This window comes from Globicephala melas, chromosome 20 (assembly GCF_963455315.2).
Source record: "Globicephala melas chromosome 20, mGloMel1.2, whole genome shotgun sequence".
In the NCBI taxonomy this organism is placed as follows: domain Eukaryota; kingdom Metazoa; phylum Chordata; class Mammalia; order Artiodactyla; family Delphinidae; genus Globicephala; species Globicephala melas.
The window spans coordinates 44496784-44514935 of record NC_083333.1 but is presented as its reverse complement, the minus strand read 5'-3'; the positions used below and the strand labels follow the sequence as shown (position 1 = coordinate 44514935).

Below are 18152 nucleotides of genomic sequence, written 5' to 3'. Positions count from 1 at the left end.
CCCGGACCAGGGCTCAAACCCGTGTCCCCTGCACTGGCAGGCTGATTATTAACCACTGCGCCGCCAGGGAAGCCTTTGGCTTGTTCTTGATTTTAAGGGAAAACATCCTTCATCTCTACTTATTTTTCTTAATAGCATCTTGTTCTAGTTTCATGCATGGTAGAATCTTTCTCTTTATCTGAGTATATCAATTATAGGGTTGGTTGGTTCGTTGGTTGGTTGTGGCTGGTTTAGATTTTCCATGCTCTTTGCCTTGTCTCTGATTCTGCCAAGTTTTTTGTTTGTGTTGCTTTTGTTTTGTTTTTGTTTTGCTTAGTTGTTTCTGTTTGCTTTGTTGTTCTTTTTCATGTTATGGCTTTTCTCAAATGGACTTACGTCACTTGTCTGTTCATACTTGAAAGTGAGGTACTGCAGACTGCTGGTTAGTCCCCAAATCCTTTCTTCCTTGATAATAAATAAATAAATAAATAAATAAATAAATAAATTTATTAAAAAAAAGCAATGCCACTCTTCTCATTAAATCTTTTTATTTGGGAAACTATATTTATTTTTTATAAAAACGTGTTAAAACGATGAGTTTACTGTTGTTATTTTTCAATGAGTAAGTAAATATTTAAAATTTTTTTCATTTTAACTTGACTGTATATAATCCATCTTTTTTTTTTTAATATATAAATTTATTTATTTATTTATTTTTGGCTGCGTTGGGTCTTCATTGCTGCGTGCGGGCTTTCTCTAGCTGAGGCAAGCAGTGGCTACTCTCTGTCGTGGTGCGTGGGCTTCTCATTGCAGTGGCTTCTCTCTGTTGCCGAGCACGGGCTCTAGGCGTGCAGGCTTCAGTAGCTGTGGCACGCGGGCTCAGTTGTTGTGGTGCATGGGTTTAGTTGCTCGGCAGCATGTGGGATCTTCCCGGACGAGGGCTCGAACCCATATCCCCTGCATTGGCAGGCAGATTATTAACCACTGCGCCACCAGGGAAGTTCCCACCTTTTTGTTTTAATTGAAGTATAGTTGATTTACCATGTTGTGTTACTTTCAGGTGTACAGGATAGTGATTAACATATACACACTACTATATATAAAATAGATAATCAACAAGGACCTACTGTATAGCACAGGGAACTATACTCAATATTTTGCAATAACCTATAAGGAAAAAGAATCTGAAAAAGAATATGTATACATTATACTTATATATGCTTATTTCACCATTGTAATGTTGGGTAACACTCCCAGTCCCATTCACTAGTTATGCTTCAGCCACATTTGTTTCCTTCAGTGGACCAAGGTCCAGCCTGCCTGAAGGTCTTTGCACTGTAGGGAAAACGCTCCACCGTGGCGCCCTGGCAACCTTACGGGTCTCAACATAGTTCACATCGACAGCGCTGAAACTTCAGTGGAATTTGTTTTACAGAGCACCGTGTGATCCTCCTGGGACAAAAGGGAGCTTGTGAGGAGCTGCTACAAGGCCATTTCTCACTTGCTTCCCTAGGCACGGGAAAGCTGTCATGAGACAGTTTCTCATAGCCTCTGGGTTCTGGTGAGGTCTGAGGCTTTCTGTCTCATGACCACCACCACCACCACCACCACCACCACCACCACCCCACCCCCATGCACCAAGGATACAGCAGCAAACACTAATCCTGCTTAGCTGCAGCAGGGCACTGGCTCCTCAGAAACAGAGTGTCCTAACATTAGCCCCCATTTGTTTCAGCGTCGCCCTACACAAGGGCCAGGACGAGCTGGCTCCTTCGGCTACTCTTCCTTCTGGTGTCTGTAAGTAATAAACTGTCTGAATCTAAAAAGGGCTCCTCATCTCTTTACCAGCCAAATCTATTTGCACATGCTATTCCCTCTGCCTGAAGGCAACCTCCCATCCCACACAACCTTTTTTTTAAAAGTAAATTTATTTGTTTATTTATTTATTTTTGGCTGCATTAGGTCTTTGTTGCGGCACGCGGGCTTTCTTCAGTTACGTCGAGCAGGCGTACTCTTCGTTGCGGTGCACGGGCTCTAGGCGCACAGGCTTCAGTAGCTATGGCACGCGGGCTCAGTAGTTGTGGTACACGGGCCTAGTTGCTCCGCGGCATGTGGGATCCTCCTAGACCAGAGCGCAAACCCGTGTCCCCTGCATTGGCAGGGGGACTCCCAACCACTGCACCACCAGGGAAGCCCCCACGCAACCTTTCATGTCTAACTCCTTTACATCTTGCCCTAAATGTCATCTCCTCATGGAGGCCTCCTTGACCAGCTCACTCAAAAGGGACCCTTTGTGTCAGACACGGCTGGTTGCAATTCCAACATCCATCCTCCCTTGCATCCAGTTCCTTGCTAACAAGAACCCCCATTTTGATTTGTTAGCGTATTAGGCAGTCATGTGGTTTAGGAGAAGCCAGCCCTCCCCAGTCCCAGAGGTAAACTCTTGGCTCATCCAATTCCAACATTGCAATGCCATTCCTTTGCCAATGACTTGTCTAGAAATAGGCAGATGATACAATTCTGCCTAATAACTCATAGGTGGATGTCTGGTTGGGTGCTTCTGGGAAACTTTACCTAGCTCTTATAAAGGGACCCAAAACGTGACATGTCCTTTTCCTGCCTTCTGACCTTTGGTTATTGCTGTGTGAGAACATCCTGTGACCTTGCGGGGGCAAGCATGAGAAAGAAGTCAACATCTGAAGATGGCAAAGCTGAAAGATGGAAAGATTCTGCAGCATTGATGGCCTTGGTGAGCCACTAAATTAACCAACCCCAGACCTGCTCTCTCGTGGGACTTGTTATTTGCTATATCTCTTTATTGTTTGTCAGTTGAGTCCACTTTTCTATTACTTGCAATCAAAGCCTTCTTTACCGGTTCACCGTCTTCCTGTTATCTGTTTGTTTCCTCATGAAGCTAGTCAAAATTCCATATCATTTATTTCTTTGTGTACTTGTCTTTCTCTGTATACACCAGCCTCCCTTTAACCCAGAATGTAAACTCCATGAGGACAGGGGCCCTCTCCACCTTCTGCATCACTTATCCCCAATGTCTAGCGTGACACAAGAGGCCTCCAAAATATGTGTTAAATGAAGAAAAAGAGATGCTTTTCTATAATTATTTGCTTTAATTACCACCCTTCCCATGTTAGCAATGAGCCTGGCAGTAGAATCAACCTTTGTTTACATATTACTTACAGATCACACATTCCCACAGCTTGGAAAAGCACTGGCTATGATATCATACATATCTGCCATTTACCAGCTGTGTGACTGTAAGCAAGTTACTTGACGTCTCTGAATCTTCATTTCTTCATTTCCAAAAGGGTAATGTGAAAATAGGGTTAAATAAGATTATGTCTTTATGAAGCAATTGGTCCACAGGCAGTGTTCGAGATGTATTTGTTCTTATCTTCAACCTGTACACCAGTCTGGGAAGAAGAGCTGAAGGGGAAAATGCTCTGTGTAGCAACAAATTGGATCCACTCCTAAAGCTGGTGCATCAGTGCTGCTCTGTCCCTAATTTCTGCCTCAGCACAATTCAATTCTTCCCAGATATCCTCCTCATTATCCTTATACTTCATCCTCCCCACCTCTCCACCCACAACTAGCCCAGGTCCACACGATGCCCTCATGTCACGTGAGCTTTCCTGTTGCCTTTGCTTCCCAGGACACAGTGTGGGGAAATGGAAAGAATATAGGGCTTAGACTTAGAAGACGTGTGTTCCGGTCCAGTCTGGCTCTGGCTAGGTGAGTGACCCTGAGGAAGGGTCATTTAACCTCTGAACCTCGACTTCCTTATCTGTAGAGGGATAACAGACTGTAATGATACTCAAGCGGGATGCTGTAGATACACAGACTTGAAAGTTATAAAACATTCAAAAACTGATTTCTTTTCCTATTTCCAGCATTCCTGCTCGTGAGGTTAGAATAGAAGCAGACGATACTAAGGCTTTTCTTACAGGATTCCAGAGCATCCTGCCTTGCGTTTCCTGGCCACAGCCTGCCTAACCAGCTACTTCAACGCCCTTCATTATTCATTCATTCAGCAAATACTTATTGAGTGTCCACTGTGTGCCAAGCACTGTTGTATGTTCTAGGAACAGAACAATGAGGACAGCGGACTAAACACTCAGCTCTCATACAGCTTGCATTCTGGTAGGCAGAGGAAAAGACTGTGGGCAGTTAGGGCAAACCCATACCACCTGAAGAGAGCTGCCACGTGTATCTCTGGTCATTTGGCATCCCACTGGTGCCAAGCGGAGACAAAGAAGAGGGACAACCGCAAAAAAAAAAAAAAAGAAAGAAAAAAAATTGGGCTTCCCTGGTGGTGCAGTGGTTGGGAGTCCGCCTGCCAATGTGGGGGTCGCGGGTTCGTGCCCCGGTCCGGGGGGATCCCACATGCCGCGGAGCGGCTGGGCCCGTGAGCCATGGCCGCTGAGTCTGTGCAACCGGAGCCTGTGCTCCGCAACGGGGCGGGCCACGGCGGTGGGAGGCCCACGTACCGCAAAAAAAAAAAAAAAAAAAAAAAAAAGGAAGGGGGACAGAAAGGAAAGGAATGCGGGAAAAAGAAGTTGAAGGAATCCAATCATACTAGAATCCAGAAATGGGCCTGGTTCCATTAAAATTAAGTGTCCGTACACCACTCAGCTACCCCAGCTAAGAATGCAAAACAACAAATCTAATTATGAGGGAATATCAGACAAACTCAAAATGAGAAACATTCTTTTTTTTTTTTCTATTTTAATATAATAAAGGCAAGGAAGGCTGAGGACAAATTAAAGGAGACTAAAGAGACATGAAAAATAAATATAGTACCTAATCTTAGACTGCTTCCCGTATTGGGTGGTGGGAGGGGGTGAGAAGACTGCTATAAAGTTCATTATTAGGTCAACGGAAAAAAATGGAATGCAGAGGGTAGATTAAACTTTTTCAAGTTACATAAAAGGATATGCTTATTCTTAGAAAATACAAAGAGAGAGAAGAAGAGAGGGAGGGAGAGAAGAAGGGAACAAATGGTAAGATGTGAAAATGAATAAACAGAAACCTCATTTTATATTGAGTCAGGAGGCCAGAAGGGGGAACTCTCACACCCTACCAACAGGTAGAAACCCAACAGGAAGAGATAGCTTTGCATCTCCAACAGGAAGAAGGTTACTACTTTACTATCCAGCAGGGAGAAGGAAAATTTTCCCTTTGCCTGAATTTCTCCTTGCCCAGCAACAGCCCAGTCAATAAGAGACTGTCACAACTCAGCCAATGAAAAGCCACTACACCTTCAAATTCCCAGTTTCCTCCAACTCTTTGTTTATGACAGCCCCTCTCAACTCCCCCTTCTCCACTATAAAAGAAAGGTCCTCTCCTTTGTTCTGCAGACTTGCCTGTGCGTTGCCATAGATTACGTGTCCAGAATTGCAATTCTTTGCTGTTCCCAAATAAACCCAATTTGCTGATAAAATAACCTGCTGTTTTATTGTTTTAGATCAAAAAACCAAATGGAGCAAATTGTTAGCAATAGATGAATTTGAGTAAACATGTGTTCCCTGTACTATCCTTGCAACTTCTCCAAATAAGACTTAAAAAAAAAAAGAAATGTCACCTTGCACCAGCCAGAATGACCATCATCAAAAAATCTACAAACAATAAATGCTGGAGCGGGTGTGGAGAAAAGGGAACCCTCATACACTGTTGGCGGGAATGTAAATTGATTCAGCCACTACGAAAACAGTATGGAGGTTCCTTAAAAAACTAAAAATAGAACTACCATATGACCCAACAATCCCACTACTGGGCATATACCCAGAGAAAACCATAATTCAAAAAAACACATGCACCCCAATGTTCATAGCAGCACTATTTACAATAGCCAGAACATGGAAGCAACCTAAATGTCCATCAGCAGAGGAATGTATAAAGAATATGTGGTACATATATACCATAGGATATTACTCAGCCATAAAAAGGAATGAAATTGTAGAGATGTGGATGGACCTAGAGAGTGTCATACAGAGTGAAGTCAGAAAGAGGAAAGCAAATATCATATAACAACGCGTATATGTGGAATCTAGAAAAACGGTATAGATGATCTTATTTGCAAAGCAGAGACACAGAGTAGAGAACAAATGTATGGATACCAAGGGGGAAAGGGGTTGGGTGAGAGGAATCGGGAGACTGGGATTGACACATATACATTATTGATACTATGTATGAAATAGACAACTAATGGGAACATACTGTATACCACAGGGAACTCTACCTAATGCACTGTGGTAACCTAAATGGGAAGGAAGTCCAAAAGGGACGGGATATCTGTATGTGTATGGCTGATTCATTTTGTTGTGCAGTGGAGGCTAACACACCATTGTAAGGCAACCATACTCCAATAAAAATTAATTTAAAATAAATGAATAAAATTCAGTAGAAAATTAACCACCATTTTTAGACAAAAAAAAAAAAAGGTGTCCACAGGACCCAGACTCAGCCCAACCCCTTTTTTAATTGGTGCATGAACCTGAATGACTCCCTTCCTCTCTCTGGGTCTCATTTTCTAGTCCAGGTGGTCTCTAAGGCTCTCTCTGGTCTGGCAATCAAGGTCCCACAACTCAGGTCGCTTCTAGATAGGTCTTTGGAAAGAAGCCAGCCCTTCAATCTCTCAGCCCACCAGTTACTTCACCACGACTTTCTGCAGCGTGCTCACCCGCCCTCTTTCATCAGCCCTAAACTTGCCCTTGCACTTCTCTGCCACCAGCCAGCAGGCCCAGCCCCTCCTTCCGAGGGCTTTAGCGCCCACCTTCTCGCAGGCTCCAAATCTGCTCAGGACAGGCACGTGCATTTATCCCTCAAGAAACTACAGCACCCAAAAGGCTTTGCGGCAACCTCTGGGCCTTTAGTACCACCAAAGAGAAAGGTTTTTCAGTGCGGGCCAGCCGCTGCATGGCTTTTTGGATATTGTAGTTCATCTGCGAAGAGCCCGGGAACTAGGGTAAGGCTGCAAGCCACCCTTCCCAGAATGCACAGCGCTCGTCCCCACCAATCGGAGGCACGGATCTTGGAAGGAAGGCGGGGAAGAGGGGGAGCTGCCCGGCGCACGCGCAATATGTTTGTCTGGGGAATTCATGTGGAGGTCAGAGTGGCAGCAGGTGAGAATGCAAAGGAATCGCCGCGGCCCGCGTCCGGGCGTCTCCGCAGTCCCCCTCTGCACTCCCATTAACCCCAGGTTTGGGCGGGCGGGGTCCATGCGTGGATCCGCCTCGTGTCGGAGGGGAAAGGGGGTGAGCACGGGAGGAGCCAGGGGTTGCGTAGAGTGAGGTAGGTGTGTATGGGGCCAGAGTGAGGAATAATCTAGAAGCTCTTAGGAATGGAAAAGCTGAGGGGTCGGGACTGGGCATCCTGGTCTCAGGAAAGATTTAAGTGCACGGGGAGAGATGAAGGTAGAGACGTCGAGGTCTGGGGAGCAGGTAGGGAGGCTGAAGTGGACGACGGCAATGGGGCGGAGCGAGACAGAGTTCAGTGGAGTAGATTCTAGTGAGGTCAGCCGTGCTCGCGCCCACCCCGCCTCAGTCCCCCTTCCCCCACCCGTGCCAGGGCTCTCCCTCGGGGTGCAGCTGTTTAGGGCCTTTCTGGCCCGATTGATTCTCGTGATATGTTGACCCCATTCTTAACGCCTGATGTTGAGAAGCCGCGTGGTGAGGAGTTAAGATGTGCCTTGTAGAATTAGACCTCTAGGTTCTAATCCTGGTAGCCCTCCTCATAGCTGCGTGATCTTAGGCTCCTGGTGTAACTTAACACTTCTGTGTGCCTCAGTTTCCTCATCTGTAGTTATCTACTTCATACGGGTTGGTGTGAGGATTAAATATGGAAATTGCTGTTAGAAGACTACCTAGTATAAAGGTCAGCTCTTATTGTTATTTTGTTCTTGGAATCACATGCTTTTCTGAACCAGAATTGCACAGAACCAGCCTCGCAGCCTCTGTCCTGGGGCCTGACTGTCCAGGAAATGGGAGGGTGTTTGGTGTGGGGCTAAGTTCTCTATGGGTATCAAGCCCATGCCTCCTTCCAATTTTGAACCAAGGACCCCAGACCCTTTCTCTTAAGTAGTAGAGAAAGAAGAAAAGCGCAGAGGAATCGAGTGTACACTTATACAAGCTGCAGAGTGTTATTTATGAAACGTCCTTCAGTCGATAATTCAGAGCTCTCAAGAGTGGGGGAAGAAACAGCCAACTCGACAGGTACATGTGATGCCTCAGAGAGGGCTTTACTCTGAGGATTTTGGGATTGAATTGTTTTGTTTTTACCCACTTAGGTGTGAGCAGGCCCAGCAGAAGGAGACATGGCTGCCAAAGTGTTTGAGTCCATTGGCAAGTTTGGCCTGGCCTTAGCCGTTGCAGGAGGCGTGGTGAACTCTGCCTTGTATAATGGTGAGGCGCTGAGGGGTGGTGGGTCACTGCCCTTTGCCAGAGGACTTCTATTGGTCTGCATAGCCTGTGTGACACTCCTGTTGGCAGCCGCTGTCCGTGAATGTGTTTGTGACCAAGAGGGCTCACCTGCTGCCATCCTGCACCACATGGTTGCATCAGGGCCTCTGTCCTTGTAGCCATAGGTTCTCCCAGAGCCTTTATTCACCAAGAGCCTCCCAGCCCAGTTGGACGTTTCCACCTGCTCTTGTGAATTTAAAGTGATGCTGCAGCAGAGTGCCAGGATTTCGCTGGCCAGCTGAAATGGAGAGCTCGTTGGTTCTCTTCTGCCTGTGTGTGGAATAACTCAGCAAGGGTTCTAGCCCTTCGGTGACCTTGTCCTGAGTAGGAGCTTTGCTCTGGTGTGGTTGAGTCTTTCCAGAGAAAATATCTTTGAGATGCACTGCCCAGCTTTTAACAGTGTGCTGGGTGTTTAAGCTGGCTTTTCCACTTTTCTTTGTGACCATAGGCAAGTCACTTTCCCCTCTGCAGGCCTCAGCTTTCTCATTGGTCAAGCCACAGGATCGAAGTGCTTTATGTCTAAGACCCCCTCCACCTCTGATACTCTCTAGCTTTCACTGTTGGAAAGTAGCAGTAGATCGACCCACCTCATGTGTGACCCTGACAAGAGGAGGATTACTTTCAGAGTGAAGGTGTTTGGGCCAACTGTAATGTCTAAAAAGGCAGAGACAGAAAACAGCTGGTCAGAAAAGCCTGCTCTTGGGCTGCCCTGGTGGCACAGTGGTTAAGAATCTGCCTGCCAATGCAGGAGTCACGGGTTCGATCCCTGGCCCAGGAAGATCCCACATGCTGTGGAGCAACTAAGCCCATGTGCCACAACTACTGAGCCTGCGCTCTAGAGCCCGTGAACCACAATTACTGAGCCCGTGTGCCACAACTACTGAAGCCCGCGTGCCTAGAGCCTGTGTTCCACAACAAGAGAAGCCCGTGCACCACAACGAAGAGTAGCCCCCGCTCACCACAACTAGAGAAAGCCCGCGCACGGTGAAGACCCAACGCAGCCAAAAATAAAATAAATAAAAATAAAATAAATTTATTTAAAAAAAGAAAGAAAGAAAGAAAAGCCTGCTCTCCTTCTGTGGCGCAGCTTTATACTCTGATCTTTTTGGCCACCCCTGCATGGCTAAACAGTAGTCACCATTACTAACTTCTTTCTGAATCATCAAGACAGCTCTGTAACCCCTTCAAACCTTAGAGAAACCAATCTATTGGAAAGAAAAAGTGGGGCCTTCCATATTTTAGGATCGCCATAGGGAGGATGCTGCTTCCGGAAACACTGAGTTAAATTGGAACCAGGATGGACTGTGGTAACAGTGAAGACTGTGGTGAGTTTTAGAAAGAAGTTTTGGGAGGTGGTTCATCAGAACATCAGCAGCCAGTTGTTTCAAGGAGAAAGGATGCTGAGGAACAGATCCTGTTACCGAAGTCCTTGGGAGGACATGTGGGATGGGAAGTGATTGCTTAGTTTTATAGCTGTTCAGAGGCCTCTGGAGACCAGAAGTGTAGGAAGAAAGAGCAGGAGAGGGGAGACTTAATAAATGAATGGAAGGCACCAGGGATCTTCCAAAACCATGATCCTTTTGGTTAGAGGGTGAGGGGATTTTTCTGACCCATCATTATTCTTCATTCCTAGTGGATGCTGGGCACAGAGCTGTCATCTTTGACCGGTTCCGGGGAGTGCAGGACATTGTCGTAGGGGAAGGGACTCACTTCCTCATCCCTTGGGTACAGAAACCAATTATCTTTGACTGCCGCTCTCGACCACGTAACGTGCCAGTAATCACTGGTAGCAAAGGTGAGTCTTGTCTGTGGGTCAGGTAAAGTAGAGAGTGTCAAGGGCTGCTGTGGGATCCCGAACGGGTTGAACGTCTCGTAGTACGAATTCCTGGCATATTTTCCGTGAAGAGTTTTATGTGGCTACAGAGAAAGAAATATACAGGCGTACCTCAGAGATGTTGTGAGTTCGGTCCCAGACCACCGCAACAAAGCACATATTGTGATGAAGCGAGTCACACGAATATTTTGGTTTCCCAGTGCATATAGTTCACCCCATACTGTAGTCTGGGTGCAATAGCTTTATGGGTGCGATAGCTTTATCTCTAAAGAAACAATATATATACAATACCTTAATTAAAAAATACCTTATGGCTAAAAAATGCCAACCATCATCAGATCACCATAACAAATATAATAATATCGGGAAAGTTTGAAATATTGCAAGAATTACCAAAATGTGACAGAGACGTGAAGTGAGCAGGTGCTGTTGGAAAAATGGTGCCAATAGACTTGTTTGACACAGGGTTGCCCCAGACCTTCAATTTGTAAAAAATGCAGTGTCTGTGAAGCTCAAGAAAGTGAGGTATGCCTATATACTTAAAATACGCACACAGTTGTACAAATTTAGAGAAATGAACAAAGATATATTTCAAGAGTTACACAGCAATCCAATTTTAAAGAAATCTAAGTGTGCCTTTGCTCCCTCGGTTGACCCTTCCCATCAGGTCTTGTTTCCCAGGGTGACTGTAAACGGATCTCCAGCCGTTCTGTTTGCCTTCACAGCTGACTTGCCCTTTGCCTTGCTTTCCAAGGCCTCTGTTTCCAGCAGTGCTGCCCTCACGTTGTTATCTCACAGGCCAAGGCCCACATCCCTGAGAGCAATCTGGTCTGACACGCCACTGGCTTCCCAGCTGGAGCCTGAAATGAATTGCTGTCATGGTTCTCCCCCCGTCGTACACACAGAGGTGCACAGGCAGTAGATGGAACGGCAGGTGCTGTCTTGGCCGTGACGTTTCTGTGCAGCAGGAGGAGGGGGTTGCATGGGTGTTGCTGTTCCTCAGCAGATGTTTGCTTTCTGTCATAGTGGCAAGCTTTGTGCTGGGTCAGAGGGTGGGGTAGTTCAAAGTTGACTAAAGCGGGAGCCTTTAGGAGCTTGGCCTAGCTAGGGAGATAGCCATGTGGACAGGCATTAGAGTGGGGCGCGGGGACTGCAGCATGGAGGGGAAGCCGAGAAGAGGGCTCCTGTGAGGAACGTGCGTCTGCACTGGCACATTAGGATGAGAAGTGCGTCGGGCAGAGGCGGGGAAAGGGTACATTGGTGTTGACTGATTTGTCCTGTCGCTCCTGGCCAGAGAGAGGAGGAGCCTCCTGTGAAGGGTCTGGCCTGCCTGCTACATCAGAGGAAATCAGTGGTGGGGTGGGGTTAATCAAGAAACATATTTTAACTTAAAGGCCTAGTTCTGAACTTTCCTCCTTTTGGGGATTTCTTTCTCTACTGCTTTGCAGTTGTTCTAAGGATACATTATACACCTATCTTCAAAACTTGATAGGAACTTGCAGAGGTCAGGGACGGTGTATAACCATTTCCCACTCTGGTGCCTGGTTCAGAACTCATCTCATGGGCGTTTGGTCCATATGGTTGATGACTGCAAGCAGGCCGTGACAGTGCCTTAGCTCCAAGTAGGACTGCATTGTCAGGGGAAGTTGTAATTCCCTCCCTGGGTCCTTTGACTCGGCCAAGTAATGAGAAACGGCCTCTAGATGAGTCTGATAACCCCTTACATCTGTTGCGCATTTGACAGAGTGCTTGTATATCTGTTCCTCCTTCGGTTTCTCCCAACATGCCTGGGAGGCAGATGAAATCATGCCCATTCTTACATGTGAGGAAATAAGCTGAGATGGGCTAAGGCTTAGTGATCCCGCATAATTAGTAAACAGCAGAGTTGAGGCTGCAGCCAGGCCTTAGACTGCTTGTCTGCTGGGCCCACGGTCACCTCTCTGAGGCACACTCCTTCCTTGGGCCCCATTCACTGGGCCTTGGAGAGGCCTTACCCTAGAATTCTTGGCATTGACCTATCTGTTTTCTTAAAATATTCAGTGTTCCAGGCATATCCATGGCAACTGTTAGGTGTACAATCTGAATTTACTTATATCAGAGGGCATTCAGGACACACTGAAAAGCTGTCATCACCAGAATCCTTGGAGAAGTTTTTTAACGCTGATGCTGTGCTGGGTTCTCTACCAAGGAGACCACGCACAGGTGCGCCTCACCCTCTAGGATCTGATAATCGGCAACTTTACTTATAAATTATAGCAAATTTGGGGTAGGAGAGGTCATAGAAGGCCACTTTGGTTTTTACTTTTAACTCCAGCACTCCTCCCCTACCCTAAGATTTACAGAATGTCAACATCACCTTGCGCATCCTCTTCCGGCCGGTTGCTAGCCAGCTCCCCCGCATCTTCACCAGCATCGGAGAGGACTACGACGAGCGCGTGCTGCCGTCCATCACCACCGAGATCCTCAAGTCCGTGGTGGTGAGTGAACAGGGCCTCAGCCTCGAGCCCAGCCCCCAGGAGATCGCTAGGTGGCAGGAAGAGCTTGGCGGTGACTGGTTGGGACTCTGCTTCCTCATTATCCTGACCGGCTCCTCTGCCCTCCCTTGGAACCAGGCTCGCTTTGATGCTGGAGAACTGATCACCCAGAGAGAGCTGGTCTCCAGACAGGTGAGCGATGACCTCACGGAGCGAGCAGCAACCTTTGGGCTCATCCTGGATGACGTATCCTTGGTAAGGGTCTTGGGGTGCCTGCAGGGGAGGGTGCCTGTTTCCATATCTGGGTAGACGCTGTGAGGTCCTACCTTCCGCTTTCCTCAATGAAGGCTTGAAAGCATGGACCCTTCTTGGTGGCACGTGGCAGTCTCCTCGGGTTTGTTTTCAGAAGAAGGTTCTTTTACCTCCCCTGTGCCACAGACATTTTTCTTTTAACTTTTGGCCCTGACCACTAGATTTTTCACCTTCCCCAAACTGAATGTTCCCCCGAGTTCCCCAGGAAGTGATGTCCTGCTAACCCTGTTGGACACAGGCAGAAATTGCCGGGTAGAGACTAGAGAACAGCTGGGATAGTCTTTCTCCCTAGCACAGACCTCCCAGCCTGACCCCGAGGAATTTCCTAACACCTAGGGTCTAAAGCACAGTCAAGTGAGCTCTGGGGCCTCCCCATGAAAGGTGACAGAGTGTAAATGAATGGCTCTGTTTCCCAAAGCCTGGTATGGGAGGCAGGGGCATCTCTGAGGCATAAGCTATCCTCTTGAGACTGTGCGGTCTGTGTATTTATATGACACTGAATGCCGCAGTGCAGACAGAAAGCAGTACAGGCAGGATAGCATTTCAGATCGAGGAGGGTGAGGGGAAGGGGTCGTGTTTCTGATTCTCTGGGGAAAATCATTTGGAGTGATTTGTTCAGGTAGCGAGGTAGAGTGTTTCCCATTCCGTTCTCCTGTGCGTCGCTGGGGAAAGGCGCAGCTTCCCCCTCAGCACCTGTGCAGCTGTTTAAACAGTAACATTCTACATACCCTGCGCTCACCCCGGGGCACTGCTCCACTTGCAGCAACTGCCTTCCAGCCGTGGAAGGGCTCGTGGGCTCCCTCTACTGGCAAGATGCCAGGCTGCAGCCATTTGGCTCCTTGGACCAGAGTGGTTCCTCAGGCTCTCCCACTTAGTGTTAAACACTGTGGCCGTGAGAACACACTAAGTAAAAGCCTGAGGAGAAGCTTGACATTTTGCTAGACTTTGACCACATACTCCATTCTGGGGAAATGGGGGTTGACCACAAGAAACCATATCTAAGAGGTGTGAGAAGAAAATTAGGTTTCATGGGGAATTTGCTGCCCTCAGCTGGCCCTTTTAGAAAGAAATTTTATTCCTTAATTACGCATTTCTTTTTCATTGCTCAGGATTGTATTTTCTTTCCCAAACTTTGAACAAGAGTCCAGAAATGGAGCAGGCGAGCTAGAACAGCTGCAGTTTAAGAGTTAGGAGGGTTAAAAATTCTGGAAGACATTGGACTGGGATTTACTCTTCAGGAGAAGTTTTGAGCTGCTTATTTTCTTCTTTTAAAGCAGAGGTTGGGAGGGTAGTGGAGGAAATGAAACAAGTAGAATTTGGTAGCAAAACCAATGCTGTTATCCCCTTTATTCTTCCCTTTTAATAAAAAATATAGATAAATTAGACTAGGCATTAGTAGTGCTGAGATCTGTTTCCGTTGTTTGCACTGTCATTACAGATACATCACTTCAGCAAAGTCTCGGTCACTCGTGTTGTTAGGGAAGACCTATGCATAATCAGAATTTTAAACCTTCTCCCGAATCAATATCTTTACCTGCCTTCTCTTTCTTTTAAACCCTTTATCAGAAGCACTCACACATAGGGAAAACCATGATTTGCAAAATCATGGTTTGGAAATCGTCCCTCTAGTCCTCTTCTGTTTTGTGCTGGAGATGCTGTGAGAAAGCAGTGGCCTGGTTAAGTCATAAGCAGAGAGCATCACACTCTTGAATCCCTGAGAACCAGCTGCATCCCTCACTCAGGGGCTCAGTTTTCCATCTGGCTTCCTGGGGGCTTCAAGCAGGCCATCAAAGGACCTTGGAAGAGCACTAGTCAGTGGTGGGGGTCCTGGAACCCACAGGTCTCCTCCCCTAGGGAGGTGGTCAATCGAATAGATACCTTCTGGTGCCCGTGGGCTGTGTTCTACCTGAGGGTGCCAGAATGAGGTACAGGAGCACTTTGGGCAGCCAAGGATTCTGGAGTGTGAACTCAGATTGGGCACGGATGTGGAGGTGGAAGGGCGTTCTGACCTCACATTGTCTCCAGCTGCTAGAGCCATTCGTGGCCTCTTCCTCCAGCGGCCGTGCGGGCCCTGCAGCAGCGCTGTCGAAGCCATTACTCTGCCTCATCTCGTGCTCACTCTCTCCCCTTAGACGCATCTGACCTTCGGGAAGGAGTTCACAGAAGCGGTGGAAGCCAAACAGGTGGCTCAGCAGGAAGCAGAGAGGGCCAGATTTGTGGTGGAAAAGGTGAGCAGTCAGCCAGATGGCAGGGCCTCTCTCCCCTTTCTCCTTTGCTCAGCCTCCCTGTTTGCTGGGTGGCCTGGAAATTCATCATCTGTCATCTCTTCCGGGATCATCGGAAGGGGATTGAAGGGACTGTACTCCTGCAATTGGTTCCAGAGTCTTCGGGGTCTAGTCAGGGATATGTGAAGTTATGTTCTTAAATCACGGAAGGGTAATTTTTTTTCCACGTCCCTATGATCAAAAACAGTCTTCCACAAATAAAAATGTTTCTTCTGAAATATTTTCAGCTTCACTGAGAGGTCATTTTTAACTGTGGTTACATAGTGAAAGCTGACAGCAAAAGGGATCAAACGTTGCACCAGGTGCACTGTCATCACTGGGTTTTTTTCAAGCACTAAATCCATCCAGATGTGTCAGAGTGTGCTGGGACGCAATATAGTTGCGTAGGGCCTGGTCTTTTGGTCTTTGCAAAGGCGTATTTATTTCATATATTCCCTTCTCCCCACCACTAATTCTCTTGGATTTTTATTCCTAATCCAGGACACCTTAGTCCTTAGAATCAGGCAAAAGAGAGGTATATGGGTAGACATTTAACTTTAGAGAATATAAACTCCATGTGGATGGAGACTTATTTTTTCTTTTTCCACTTTTTTTGCCTCTCTCCAGCACCTAGAACATGTCCCAAACCATGCCTGGGATAGATTCTAGGTATCAATAAACATTTGTTGAGTGGACAGTCCCAGAACCTCAGTTGAACAGCTGTCTGTTCATCTCAGACAGGCTGCACACTGTGTTCTCCTCCCGTGCTTCTGAAGGTCATGCATTGCAGATAGACGTCCTCCTGTTGGTAAGGGTAGGGGGAGCCAGGAGGCCTCGTTCTGCGTGCCTGAGTTCCTGGTCGGGAACCACTTTAGCCCAAGAGCGACTTTAGGGAGCGTCCCGTGCCTGCCGCTCCTGCTTAGCTGCACTGGTTTTGATGAAAGTCGCTTTGACTTGGGGCTGGAGGGAAAGATGAGGATTAATTCCATCTTTCTTTCTCTCCTGCTTGCCTTGGCCTGGAGTCCTCCTGCCTTGGAGTATGTGGCTGGACTGGGTTGCTATTAATATTATTGAGGCCTTTAAAATAAGACAGCTATTTACATAGCCAACAGAAATATGTCCCTACAGTGGCAAGACAGGAGAGAGGAGGATTGGGTGGACGGTGCTTGTTGACCCTGTCTGGAGGGGGAGGTAAAGTCCCAGAGTTCCTTCGGGACCCGGTGAGGGTGCCTAACGTGGTCCTTTTGAGGCCGTAGCCGCCATCCAGCACCCCAAGATGTGATCTTGGTCTTTCTGCTTCCACCGCCGTAGGCTGAGCAGCAGAAGAAGGCAGCCATCATCTCTGCAGAGGGCGACTCCAAGGCAGCGGAGCTGATCGCCAACTCGCTCACCACTGCGGGCGACGGCCTGATCGAGCTGCGCAAGCTGGAGGCGGCGGAGGACATCGCGTACCAGCTGTCGCGCTCCCGGAACATCACCTACCTGCCCACTGGGCAGTCGGTGCTCCTCCAGCTGCCCCAGTGAGACCCGCACCTCCTGGGCCATCTGGACCACAGCCCCCATGATGCTCACCACCACCTTCCTTCTCCCGCCCCAGAATCACTGTGAAACTTCATGATTGGCTTAAAGTGAAGGAAATAAAAGTAAAATCACTTCGGATCTCTAATTACTTGATCAGGTGAAGCTCTTTCACTCTTCTCATTTCCATCCCCTTTTTTGATCCACCTCCCTACCCAGAGTTGCCAAGTGCCTACACAGACCGGCTTGGCTCCCGTCTTTGGGGCCTGCTTGGCGCTCCAGCCGAGGCACTGGCAGTGGGCAGAAGACAGGCAGGGCCATGTGTGTGATGAGCTGGGAGTCAGTGGGCGGCCTGAGTAGACTGGTAGCCTCCAGCCTATCTTTTATTCATGATTTGAGGAAGACGGCATGCGCAGCTGAACAACAACGAACACCGGCCTCGGTTTTTTCCAGTGGTTCCTTCACATACCCAGCTGAAGAGAGGTGCTGGGGAGGGTCAGAGAGGAAGCAATCTGTCTCTTACCATAGGCCGATTCTCTTTAGCTGCGGGGCCAGCGGAAGCACGGATTGAAGAATTGCCCCTGTGAAGGTGGGTGGGCTGATTTGCTGCCCTACCCCCACCCCAGGGTCCTAAAGCTGGAATGGACTTGGATAATGAGAAAGCAGGCCTGGACCAAGATGTGAGTCCTCTGGCCTCCCTCTCCACCTCCCACCTTGGTGTCTCAAATACCCGGCAGATTTCCAGCTTGAAGGATTGCATCCGGCCGGGACTACGTGGGCCGGCCAGAGACGTGTGCATCCTGAGTTCCTGGCTTCCCTTGTTCAGAGACTGCCCTTTCTAGAGGGCTCTGTGCCTGTGCCTTGAAGGAAACAACCACGGGAAGAAAACAAATGTGTGTAAACTGCTATCAATAAATGACACCCAGACCTTCCAGCTCAGTCTTACGGGGTTTTTTTTTTGTATGTGTGTGGGAACCGTGGGATCAGAACAGAGCATTCTAGCAGTTTTTGTGTGCACGTTTGTATCGCCAGCTAGGACAGAACCTCCAGCAGGGCAGAAAATGCTTTGGTTTCAGAAAACACTTTGTGCCGTGTTCCAGATCCAGCCCAGCCTGAAACGAATCAGTGGTGTCAAGTGAGGTTGGTTGTTACGTGGGTTCTTAGGCAGTGAGGGGTGGTGGAGGTTCGTTAGCTTCCCCCGTGGCTTTTGGGGCCAACTGGAAAGTTGTAGGCCCGCCCCCTAAATGAGGGGTTGACAAAATGCAGGTGTGCCAAGCCCTCGGCGCACTCTGGTTAGACT

General features: G+C 47.9%; 1 protein-coding gene across 2 annotated transcripts; it reads left to right on the top strand.

The window, feature by feature from the left end:
• Window positions 1-7016: 7016 nt before the first annotated feature.
• On the top strand, window positions 7017-17779 carry PHB1 (prohibitin 1). Of its 2 annotated transcripts, none has more exons than XM_030839742.2 (7): window positions 7017-7115; window positions 8279-8393; window positions 10084-10245; window positions 12619-12761; window positions 12897-13013; window positions 15203-15298; window positions 16646-17779. In XM_030839742.2, exons 2-7 carry the CDS (start codon window positions 8306-8308, stop codon window positions 16856-16858), a joined length of 819 nt encoding a protein of 272 aa, XP_030695602.1. In that variant the 5' UTR covers window positions 7017-7115; window positions 8279-8305; the 3' UTR covers window positions 16859-17779. The 2 variants fall into 2 exon arrangements, with proteins under 2 accessions (XP_030695602.1, XP_030695603.1); XM_030839743.2 differs by having other exon boundaries at window positions 7110-7192.
• Window positions 17780-18152: the final 373 nt, after the last annotated feature.

Excerpts from the sequence above, each read along its gene's own strand:
- PHB1 (XM_030839742.2), top strand. The coding sequence starts at position 8,306 with ATGGCTGCCAAAGTGTTTGAGTCCATTGGCAAGTTTGGCCTGGCCTTA. Across the intron at positions 13,014-15,202 it reads TCCTGGATGACGTATCCTTG|ACGCATCTGACCTTCGGGAA; the intron begins GTAAGGGTCTTG and ends CTCTCCCCTTAG. Across the intron at positions 15,299-16,645 it reads CCAGATTTGTGGTGGAAAAG|GCTGAGCAGCAGAAGAAGGC; the intron begins GTGAGCAGTCAG and ends CCACCGCCGTAG.